Source organism: Fragaria vesca, linkage group LG7 (genome assembly GCF_000184155.1).
Source record: "Fragaria vesca subsp. vesca linkage group LG7, FraVesHawaii_1.0, whole genome shotgun sequence".
Lineage (NCBI taxonomy): Eukaryota > Viridiplantae > Streptophyta > Magnoliopsida > Rosales > Rosaceae > Fragaria > Fragaria vesca.
Window position 1 is genome coordinate 877,616 of NC_020497.1, and position 11,698 is coordinate 889,313.

The 11,698-nt window shown below is 36.3% G+C and overlaps 2 protein-coding genes across 3 annotated transcripts in view; one reads left to right on the plus strand and one right to left on the minus strand.

The window, feature by feature from the left end:
• Positions 1–209: 209 nt before the first annotated feature.
• Positions 210–1,233, minus strand: LOC101306572. The gene is made up of 4 exons (XM_004308154.1): positions 1,104–1,233; positions 882–964; positions 703–798; positions 210–659 (listed from the first exon to the last, which is right to left on the minus strand). The coding sequence occupies exons 1-4, from the start codon at positions 1,231–1,233 to the stop codon at positions 210–212; spliced, it is 759 nt and encodes a 252-aa protein (XP_004308202.1).
• A 4,812-nt stretch (positions 1,234–6,045) lies between these two features.
• LOC101306555 (citrate synthase, mitochondrial-like) overlaps positions 6,046–11,698 on the plus strand; it is a 6,973-nt gene continuing 1,320 nt past the window's right edge. The window contains exons 1-19 of one of the 2 annotated variants that reach the window (XM_004306438.1): positions 6,046–6,284; positions 6,363–6,425; positions 6,497–6,538; positions 6,658–6,723; positions 6,842–6,907; positions 7,029–7,142; positions 7,331–7,394; positions 7,594–7,676; positions 8,740–8,789; positions 8,869–8,946; positions 9,231–9,359; positions 9,446–9,488; positions 9,625–9,711; positions 10,424–10,525; positions 10,988–11,095; positions 11,200–11,250; positions 11,447–11,520; positions 11,554–11,556; positions 11,629–11,680. In XM_004306438.1, coding sequence (XP_004306486.1) covers positions 6,243–6,284; positions 6,363–6,425; positions 6,497–6,538; positions 6,658–6,723; positions 6,842–6,907; positions 7,029–7,142; positions 7,331–7,394; positions 7,594–7,676; positions 8,740–8,789; positions 8,869–8,946; positions 9,231–9,359; positions 9,446–9,488; positions 9,625–9,711; positions 10,424–10,525; positions 10,988–11,095; positions 11,200–11,250; positions 11,447–11,520; positions 11,554–11,556; positions 11,629–11,680 — 1,317 coding nt within the window. In that variant the 5' untranslated portion in view covers positions 6,046–6,242. The remainder of the gene's footprint in view (positions 6,285–6,362; positions 6,426–6,496; positions 6,539–6,657; positions 6,724–6,841; positions 6,908–7,028; positions 7,143–7,330; positions 7,395–7,593; positions 7,677–8,739; positions 8,790–8,868; positions 8,947–9,230; positions 9,360–9,445; positions 9,489–9,624; positions 9,712–10,423; positions 10,526–10,987; positions 11,096–11,199; positions 11,251–11,446; positions 11,521–11,553; positions 11,557–11,628; positions 11,681–11,698) is intronic. The other variant, XM_004306439.1, reaches the window with a different exon arrangement.

Consider the following 11,698-nt stretch of genomic DNA (forward strand, 5'->3'; position numbering starts at 1 on the left):
TAACAATGAACAACAAAATAGCATTAAAACAAAATAGCATTAAAACAAAATAGCATCCTTAATGAAAAGATAGTCACACATCAGCCTTATTAGAAAGAAGAAGATCAAAAGCATCTCTGAACATACTCTTCAACAGAGTACCATTAACCTTATTTAAGAAGACCGTATTGGCCCACTCTTAGTATTCAACTAACGAAAAGCAACAAACTTCACATTACAAAAGAAGGATCAGCCTTTTTTTTATTAAGAGTCAAAAACTGGAGCTTCAGATCAGCATCTGTCATGATAGAGAACATCTCTCGCTTTTCTTGAGAGCAAAACAACTCAGTTGCAAACCACCACAGCTTGGTTCCAGTTTTAGCTCCTGGTAAAGTTGCAACAACTTGCATGACCTCCTGAATACTAGTTGCTTGTGCACTTGTGGGAATTGATGTAGCCGTACTCCTACTCTCAACTACTTCAACAAGGCGATCAATTTGCTTAGACAATTTTGCCGCACCTCCCACCCTTCCTTTCTTCCCATTTGCCCCTTTTAAAACACATTTGTCTTTAGTACCGTTTGTTTGCATTTCCATAGTTGTTCTCTTTTTCCCCCTACCTTGAATATCTTCCACGGGATTGGGATCCTCATCCTCATCATGCTCAAAATCCTCCAATACCTTTTCAACAACTATACTAGCTGAGGGAATCATGACAGATTGCCCTAGAGCTACGCCTACCTTTGAACATCTGATCATAAATATTCATCATGTCAGGATTGATTCCCACATCACGAAATTTGCGGTACTCTGGATTGGACTGCAAAAGAAGAAGAATTTAATTCATAATTCATGCTTAAATTGTAAGAGAACATCGGAACAACAAATTAATTGAGAGCACACCTTAATTTTACTTGTCCACCATTCAGCAGATGCATCAACAGTCTTCTTAACAGGATCCCATCCAAAACCAGTTTCCTGATGCACTAGAGAACTCCACAATTTCCAGTCATTTTTAAGTGAATCCCATTTGTTTTTCAACTGGCCTTTATTATAATCTCTTCCGGTTGAGTCATTAAAGGCTTTGACAACATTTTTCCCATCCCTTTTTATCAAAATGAGTACCTGGCCTGTTTCCCTTTGCAACTTCCTTACGAGCTATATGACAAAATATAGCTACTATATCATCAAGCCATGTGGCTTTTGTTTTCCTAGTTCCCTTAGTTGCAGTACTTGTAGCTTTCTTCTTTCCCATTTGACGGGAAAGAAAATTAAAAAAAGAAGGAGCTCAGAGAACAAATGTTATAGACAAACATGTTTACCTAGAATCATTCACAAGTTGAATAGATAAGATAACCGATCCACCAATTACTCAAACATATCAAATTCACTTTGAATGCCAAGTGCAATTGCATACAAAGCTTACGATTTGTTATTAAGAACCACAACTACTAGCTATATCACATCCTATGTTACTATATATAACTAGAGTTAAATGGGATGACTTGGTTTGATAGGAGTCAAAGATGAAAACCCATATGCTTTGAAAGAAGCTTATACAGTCTGGGAAGGGATTTAGATTCGTTAAAAAGAACAATATACTTGGCCATGGTATAGAAAACAAAATACAAGTAATAGTTGTGTGTATTCTAAACCCCATCAAAAGAGAAAAATATGTTTGTGTACATACAACAAGTACTGCATTTTGGTTTCAAAACCTGCTACTTATGTATCTTCCCCTCAATCAATACTTCTTCATAATTGCTTTAAGAATTATCAACCCCTAACCCTTAGCTTTCTCAACCATGTAAGGGATGAAAGTCCCGAGATACACAAATAAAAGGAGATCACAAAAATGTCAAAATCAAAAGCATCCATGAACCAACAATTGCAATCACAACTCAATATCTTAACTCAAAACTATCGAGAAATCAAAACAAAATTTGTACACCTAGAGGAGTAGAACATTCCATGGTTTTTTCTAGTCTAACTTTGAATCAATTGAATTAGATTTGCAGCAATGAAATTTGTTTCAATCAATTGAATAAACTTTCTCGAAAATTTATCAAATACTAAATAAAATGTAATGGGTAGTATATAAGATGAGTCTTTGAAGCTTTTCAGGTCATGAGTTCAACCAAAAATTTCATCTTCCACCACAACCCAATGTAAACTAGACCCGAAAATTAAACAATCAGGAAAAAGAAAAACTGAAAGTACAAACCTTGAGGAACGCGTGCTTGTGAAAAGTGAGACTGATTACGACTCTGAAATGGGACTTTGATAAAGTATTGATTTTTCCGGTAGGTTTCTCTAGACTCTAAAACCCTGCAAGAGCTTTGCAACAGAGCAGAGAGACGACAGGGGTTAATAAACCCAAGATCTCAACAAGGTTCCTTGAATCTTGGATTAGCGACGGAAGAGCTTTGGAGAACGACGTCGCTGCTCTGCCAGGGGATGGGACTGGAGTGAGGCGGTGAAGAAAGAGATAGATATTTATGAGGGTTATGAGGGTAGAGTTGGATTTACAAAAAATTCATTAAAGAGAAGCTCTGTGTTTTTCCAACCGATTCCCACAAAAGCATCTCCTACCCTGCTTTTCCAAAATCCACTTTTAAGAGAATCCATTCTTCTAAAATCAGTTTTATGGGTTGTTACCAAACACTTAAAGTTAGGCCTAGAATCATTTTTTTACCCCAAAAGCAGCTCCAGAATCCCTCCCAAACTGCTAGTTTCATATACATTTAACAGCTAAATTGCCGGTTTCATGAACACTAGCCATGTAAGTTGGTTTCTTTGCAGCGCAAATGATAGTAGCAGCTCTTTAGTCACAATCCTTGCTCAAGAACTTGAGAAGGTCAACCCTCACAAGCACATCAAGGTCTACTTTGATCTATCGAATAGAAGTATGCATCTTAATTCATTCATAGACATTTCATCAAACACTTAGTGTGCATGACCAAATAACATAACATAGATTTAATATAACAAGCAAATATGCATTTACAATCTAATCAATGAAAGATTCATGAGCAATGCATTCTTATTCATAAAGCATTGTCTAATTCAACGAACCTCTCTTTGAAGCAATTGCCGGAGATTATTAGAGGAACCAAACACTATTCATCAAATTGCAACATGCAAGCATATTCTTCATCAAATTGTTGTACGGTACAACGTGAAGGACGCTGAGAAACGACCTTGATAAGAGCTCCTGAGGTGAGATTTAGAATTGATGACGATGAAAGAGAGAGATAGGGTAATAACAAGTGGCATGGCTCATAATTCTTTTTAAATTTATGGGCAACGGTTTAAGCAATTTAAATTATGTACTTAATTATCATCGTGAAACAATTAGTGATTGTTTTAACATTTGTTACCTTTAAAGTGACCATTTTATCATTGACCCAAAAAAAAATCACCAAAATGTGATCCACTTGTTGTTGGGCCATATATGTTGCACGTCATGACAAGAGTGTGGTCTTCACGCAGCAAGAACGCGTTCTCAATTGGTTCATGACTCAACGAGCCTTCAATCACGCATCCAACACTATCACGTCCAATGCTTCACATGGTTGGCGTCATCAAAGAATGTGGGCTCATGCTGACATGGATGGGAAGGCCTGAGCATAGAAAATGAAGGTCTGGGTCAGACCCAATGATAGATGGGGGAGGTTTTTTTTTTTTCACGGGTGGACTTGAGAAAAATGGAGCCAGGTCATGAAGCTGATGTGGATGATGACCCAAGTCATAAAAAAGGCTTGGGTGGACTTGCTTTTAGGTTTAACCGTTTAAATGTATTTTGACTGTTGTATTTGAGCTGCATAATTGAAAATCATAAACCTATTATAGGTCTTAGGACAATGGTTTTAGATGCCCTTATCCGCCTCTTTATGTAGTCATGCGCTTGGGTGGTAGTCTTGTCTTCTTTCATTTTGGAAGAGTCTGCTTTGAAGAGTCACAAAGGTGGCTCAATTTGTGACTAAAACGGTCCATCCAAATCCAAATACTACACACCCTCGTAAAGACGATCTGAGGATACCCAATACATCAAGGCTTTGTTTAGTTCGTGAAAATGAAAGTATGGCATGTAAAGGTTGAAACCTAACTTGAAAATGAAAAGGAAAGGACAAATTTGCCCCTGAAAAGTTAACGGGGTTGACGGTGTTGGTGGTCTTAGATACTGAAACTGGGTTGAGGTTGAAATCTCAGATATGGTTCTGATTTGTCACAAAAATGAGATATGAAAATTAATAGTCGAGCAAAGATCATACACTGTTTGAGCAATTTTCTTAATAAAAAAAGAGGAAATTTTATAAATAGTACCCGAGTTAAAGGTCATTCATCATTTTGATGTCCCAAATTTAAAAATTATTAGATCCGTACCTCAACATTTAATCCCAATACAATTAATACCCTCCATCAATAACAGTGTCAAGTCTATCACTGTGCAAACTATGTCAAGGACAATTTCGTCCTTTCATTTTCTTTTTTCTTTTTTTTGGCTGTGTCTATATGATTTTTTCTCTAGCTCCATCCGTGCCAGAAACCGAACAACTCTCTGGCTCAATCCGTGCAAAAACCCAGAAAGCATTTTTAACTATTCATGAAATACAATAAACTCATATCCTTCACCATCGATGTTTCATACAAAAATCCAACAAGCAAATTGGTAATTTAAAGTCTTAAACCAAAGCAAAATCCCATAGGTGTGTAATATTGAAGTTTGTTTGAGGTACAAAGGAGTGAGGGGAGGAAGAGAGAAGGAGAGAGAGCAGTTGCCTGCTTCAAAGACAAAGAAACCCAATACATCTAAAACAACAAGAGACGAAAATAATCAAAATATCCCACAAAAGATGAAGACTTAACACCGTTAAAGACGACATGTATTGATAGTAGGTCGAATTTTGATGTTGGGGTACTAATCTAATAGTTTTTGAAGTTGATACACTAATGTGATTAATGACTTGTAATTGAGGTATTATTTGTAAAATTTCCTCTAAAAAAAATTGTTTTTGTTTGAGATATTTGTGTATCTCTCCTAGTTGTCACTTGTGAGAAAAAAAAACTCATTGCAAATCGAATCCTTCTTGCTTGCATATCTAAATCGAGTGAATAGTTGTTAAGTAATTTATTATTCGTACTTGCATAATTCTCTCAAGGTCAATTGAGAAGGTTTTGATGCAAGAAGATTGAAGGTCTAATGATTGTAGTCGTGGTTAGAACTATATTAGTTTGCGATGAAACTCATTCTTCACTTTTACTGAATTTCTTTTCCTTTTGCTTAAAATCCCCGACTATGTTTTTCCTCAATTAGAAGTTTCACTAGGTAAACAACTATTGTTGCTTTAGTGTTAAGTTTTGTTCCCAGCACGATCCGAATTGTAACAATAATTCCAATCCCCAAACCTAGAAAAGTTTTAATACTAGTATTTACTTGAAGGCAGTACAAAAAGCCAATCCAACAAGAAACATATTTTAGCTAGGAAAGATGAACCAAATGGAAAACTGTAACTCTAGTAACTTGTTGCCTCTTGCCTCTTAGGTGGGGCCCGTACTAAATATTTTTTTTTGAAAGAAGTTAATATGAAAGAATTGATGCGATACGTGAACCATACTTAAGACAATGCTAACGATCAAATATAAAAAATTCTCGTATACACGGTGGTGTAAATAAACAGTGTAATATAACAATTCATAACAATTTATATGTTAGAACCAACCATTTGCATGATATGTCTGTATATATACACAGCTGTGGACTGCCATTTTGGGCCCTTGTACTATATTTTTTCTTGTAATGAATTTTTTTTGGTCTGACTGAAAAAAAACAGAAAAAGAAGAAAGTGGGCATGAATGGTGAGAGAGCAGCATCAGATGCCAGGTACGATCCTCGCAGCCTGCCTAATTTTGATATTGATAGTTGTTTTTTTTTTTTTTTTTTTTGAGATATTGATAGTTGACACTTGTTCTCAAAATGTGAAGCCAAGCCAAAGCATGGCTGTGGAGACTTGATAATTCTGTTTTTTTATATCTAAAAGTCTAACCGCATTTTGAGAAAATGAAAGGGCGAAAAGAAAGTGAAGCAAAACAAAACAAATACGCAAATAGCAGAACGTTAATATAATTGGGTTGGTGGCCTTTAGTCCCATTCTCATTTCACGGCAGAGCCCAGAGTTGCTGACTTTTGGCTCCCTACGTTTGCCATTTTATTGGAGATCGCTCGCTCGCTCGCTTCAGAAACCCTAGATTAGAGAGTCAGCCATGGCCTTCTTCCGCACTGTCACCAAGCTCCGTTCTCGTCTCGTAAGCCTTCGTCGGAATTCTATCTCTCTCAGATTCGCCGGAATTATTTGTCTAATGGCTTCTGATTTTGCGTTGCAGGGCCAACCGTCTAGTCTGAGAGATTCCGTCAGATGCCTTCAAACGCAGGCCTCCTCCGATCTCGTGAGACTTGTTCTTCCGATACTTTTGATTCAATCTTGATCGTCTTCTACTAATCTTCTTGATTACTGCAGGACCTTCATTCTCAGCTTAAGGAGTTGATTCCAGAACAGCAGGTCATCCTTCTAGTCTTGATCACCAATTTCACATCATTTTCTTCTACTCCATGTATTAAGATCACCAGGAGGCTATATATATATATATTTGACTTTTTGAGTTATGATTTTTGGTGCAGGAACGTCTGAAGAAACTGAAGAAAGAACATGGAAAAGTACAATTGGGCACTATCACTGTTGATATGGTATAGTATTATTGGTTTTGTACTACTCATTGTTATTGTTAATCACAAATTATAATCAACTTGTAATTCTGAAAATGACATGTGATTAATTTCTGCGGTCTCTTTATTTACCACGTAGGTGATTGGTGGAATGAGAGGAATGACGGGGTTGCTGTGGGAAACCTCTTTACTTGATCCAGATGAGGTATATATTTAAGTTGCTCATCTTCGAAAATTTTGATCATAGGAGCTACACAGTTTATTTTCTAGTTCTTGTAATAATTAGTTAAAATATGATTATGATAATTTCAACTGCTTTTCGTCAGGGCATTCGCTTTAGGGGTTTGTCAATTCCAGAATGCCAGAAAGTATTACCAGGTGCAACGCCTGGTGGTGAACCTTTGCCCGAGGGCCTTCTCTGGCTACTCTTAACAGGAAAGGTATGCGTTTTGTTTGAGGGCATCTGCCATTACAAGATATATCCATAATGCACCCCTTAAAAGTGTCAATATGTTGTAATGTATATAGCCAGAAATATTCTGGGATATGTACTCTAAGCTGACTATTTACATTTGTTTGATTTCATTTCAATTTTATGTGGTTGTTTTCTCTTGCCCATGTTTCGTAGGTACCTAGCAAGGAGCAAGTAGATGCATTATCCAGTGAATTAAGGAGTCGTGCCAAAGTTCCAGGTATGCTGCCGTTCTGTTACTTATTAGAATTATCATATGTTTAAACCCTACCTGTTATATTTTGACTCCGGTTCTAGGGTTAAAGACTTTAATGGGTAAGGTTTGATTGTGTCCTATTAGTGGTTGCTCAATTTTTACACTGTCAGGATCATCAGTGCAATAGTATCGCTCATTAGGTAGCTGTCATTCTTGGTTGCAGATTATGTGTTCAAGGCCATTGATGCTCTGCCTGTTGGAGCACATCCAATGACTCAGTTCACAACTGGTGTTATGGCCCTCCAGGTTGGTGAACAGACTTCTTAACACTGCTGTTTATTATGCTCTATGGGTAATATATTACCTATTTTACTTTTCCCTTATAGTTGATAAATCAGAATCGGTGAGACTTTGTTCGTTCATTTATTGGGCACATCCTGTGTCGTCGTTAGCAAAAACCTTTGGGCTTCTAGGTAATTGAAAAATTGAAAAACCTTTAACATGATGTTTTAAAATCTTCCTCACATAGCAATGTATTTTCAAAGATTTTTATGTGGAACGATATTTTGGGTGAGATATCAATGACGATTTTCATGTTTGTTTCAATGTTTGGAATTCGGTATTAATGTTGAGACCCTGAACTTTGTCTTCAGTATTCTATGCATTTCTTGTGTAGACTGTTATGCATGCTGCAAGTTTTTCCCAATTACTTTTGTCATAAAGTTGATAATAAAAGTTGGTGGGACTGCGTTCATGCATTTAATTTTGCGTGTTTTAGGTTCTCTGTCTCAAATATAGGTAGCTTAAGTAGGAAAAGAGTGAGACATTAGGTGTTGATATTTTTCTTAATTAGTGATGGATCATCTGAGTCCGTAAAGACAATTAAGGGATGGTCATTAAATTAGTCAGAAACTTGGCAGAAATGTGGAAGCCCTGAACTTCGTCGTCAGCATTCTATTTGTTGCATCCCTTTGTGTTTTCATTTCTTAATGTTTTTCTCACATGACTTCTTTTTATTTTAAATTTTTTTTACCACATTTCATTGCTTTCCTTTTCAAGTGCAACAAGTTACCAGAAAGGTAAACAGTTAATGCACGTGTCATTGATGAGAGAAACAACAAAATCAATGATTTGTTTGACCATGACTTAATTGGCTGATCTGCAGTAGTTTGATACATCATACTTATTTAAGTGGTAGAGACACTTGTGTCGCCATTAGTTTCATTGTTCGACCTTCCTTCCAGCTCCGGTGTTTTGGTCTATTATTGATTTGTATTCCCTCGTGATGAAACTGCAGTCTTGTCTGCATACTTTCAATGATTTTCAGCAAAAGCAACTAATATTTTCCATTACTTATTACTGTTTTCAGGTTCAGAGTGAATTTCAGAAGGCATATGACAAGGGAATACCAAAATCAAGGTAAGTTTTGTCATGGTTATGCTTTTTAGAATCAAATATTGCATTACATTTTGAGGTCTACATTCTAACTTACTTTTAGGTACTGGGAGCCAACTTATGAAGACTCACTTAGTCTGATTGCACAACTGCCGGTGGTAGCTTCTTATGTGTATCGAAGGTTTGTGGAGCATTTGATCTTATAGTTATATTAGCATGTAGTTTCTGCATGGTTTGGAGTAACATTCAATCAAAATTTGTGGAGTCCAAGTCTTGGATACTAGTTCACATCTAAAATATTAACCGACTGTTGGCAATACTTCTATCTTTTCCTCTTTGTTATCTGTATGTACTATTCTTCTGTAATCAATAGATGTCTGGACCTGTCTTCTAGTGCTCGTAGAAAAATTTGTATGATTTATCTGGAATTGTATTGGGATTAATTTACTTTCTTCTTTTCTGAAGGATATATAAGGGTGGAAGAATGATACCTGTTGATGACTCTCTGGATTATGGTGGAAATTTTTCACATTTGTTAGGATTTGACGATCACAAAATGCAAGAGCTTATGAGGCTTTATGTCACTATTCATAGGTCTGAATAAATTTCTCTTAGGACCATATAGTATACTTTCATTTCTTTTATTCAGTATGTGACTTTCAAGGAATTTTGCATTACAGTGATCATGAAGGTGGGAATGTCAGTGCTCATACTGGTCATTTAGTAAGTTACTATTATCTTTTAAACATATTTTCATCTGCTACATACAAACATCTTTTAGTTTAAAGTTAATCATATCTTTATGTTTCTTCCCGCTCATGCTGATGTTTATGTTGTTTGATTGATGTTCCGAGTACAGGTTGCTAGTGCACTTTCAGATCCTTTTCTTTCATTTGCTGCTGCATTAAATGGTTTGGCTGGTCCACTTCATGGTTTGGCCAATCAGGTGATACATCTTCTGTTGTACCATCTCTTCCATCTGTTTATATTTTCTCAAGTATTAGCTCTGTTTTTCTTATGTAAACAAGACATGATGTACTAAAATGAAATGCTTCTAAATGTTAGTCCACGGCCTTTTGTGCTTTTAGTCTATTGAAATCCTACCGAAGCTTAGCTTTGATTATTGAGGTTTGCTTGCTTGGGTCTATAAATACTTGCATTTAATTTGGTGCAACAGGATAATTGTAATAGCATGCATGTCTACATCCACATGTTTGGTAAATTGGTGTTAAATTTCTCTTGATTTATGCATTTTTATGTTTGGTAATGTCCAGTTATATTTGTATAGGATGTGACCTGAATGTGTAGATTAGGAGCTGTTAGTTTTTTTTTTTTCCCGGGGTTAGGGGGGGGGGGGGGGTTGGTTTGATGAGAAGCCAATGTGAAGTTTCCTTGTAGTTTTGTAAATGAAGCTTGCTTTAATGACAGGCTTGGCTAATTAGCTACCGCTAGTTCTCTTACTATTTCTGTTACATGTCTATGGGATAGTCTCATAAATATAATGAATACATTTTTCTTCTGTTAGCGTTTGGTTTTTCAAAGTTTATTTGAATTTAGCGGAATTTTCTCTGTATGATATTGAGTTGAACTGTAATTTCATGATTTTTACATTAGGGATTCACCTTCCTAATATCTCCATAATTTATTTTGTTTTGCAGGAAGTTTTACTTTGGATAAAATCTGTGGTTGATGAATGTGGAGAGAACATCACTAAGGACCAGTTAAAAGATTATGTCTGGAAAACATTAAACAGTGGGAAGGTAAGTCCATACATTTACCACAATGATTTTTTGCAATTCGATCAATGTTTAGTATATATTATCAACGATTGTTCATTTTTAAGCTACATGATCGGCTCTTTGCCCTGGAATTATTTGTTTATTTACCCTTTTTCTGTCTAGAATTGCTATTCTCTAGTGGCCAATATGTATCTTGCTCAGTGCCTTTTTCCAGAAAACGAGTGAATTATTTAAGATAAACTTGTCTGCTGAACCCTTTTCATAAATAGGTCATTAGACATTGAACTCTTAAGTTTGCTACGGAAGTTACCTCTTTGGGCTCCCATTTACTGGTTTGATTTTCTGCTGATAATCAAGGCAAAATGGGTTTCACTTTGAAATTTAAATGAATATTTACTGTATTGTTATACTTCTTATGATATCTCAGTTCGATGAACTGTTATTACTCTTTCTTTAACTGTCCCTCTTTTACACATATTGCAGGTTGTTCCTGGTTTTGGCCATGGGGTTTTGCGTAAAACAGATCCACGATATACATGTCAGAGGGAGTTTGCTTTGAAGCACTTGCCTGACGATCCTCTGTTCCGGCTGGTAAGAAGAACCATGACCTCCCAATAAGGCTGTTTTCTGGCAAACTGTTGATCTTAATTGTAATTGACTTTTTGCTGAGCTAATTTTGGCCATTGCCCTAACAGGTCTCCAAGCTTTATGATGTTGTGCCTCCCATACTGACTGAACTAGGCAAGGTAATATTTTACTGGCTGGGAACTACATATATTTGCCTTCAGAACATACTATCTTTTATATTTGAAGAATCAATGTTCCGTTTACAGCAGACATGAAACATATTGAAAATCAGAATATTTGACCTCGGGTCCAATTGAGAAATTGATCGAGTTTTACACAACTCTTGATGATTGTGGTGAATTTTCATATTTGTAGGTTAAAAACCCCTGGCCCAATGTAGATGCTCATAGTGGTGTTTTGTTGAACCACTTTGGTTTGACTGAGGCAAGGTATGAATCATGATATTTCATGTTCTTGTTTAGTATGTTGTTCTTGTTGGAGTTCTGTGGTATAACTATTATGAGATGATATTGTTCTTAAAATTCAATTGTGGGCAGATATTTTACTGTTCTTTTTGGGGTCTCAAGGAGTATCGGGATTGGCTCACAGGTTCCCTCTCTCTCTCTC

Coding starts and splice junctions, on each gene's coding strand:
- LOC101306572 (XM_004308154.1), bottom strand. CDS start 1,233: ATGGGAAAGAAGAAAGCTACAAGTACTGCAACTAAGGGAACTAGGAAA. Junction 965..1,103: donor TGCAAAGGGAAACAGGCCAG/GTACTCATTTTG, acceptor GGAGTTCTCTAG/TGCATCAGGAAACTGGTTTT. Junction 660..702: donor AAGGTAGGCGTAGCTCTAGG/GCAATCTGTCAT, acceptor GTTGTTGAAAAG/GTATTGGAGGATTTTGAGCA.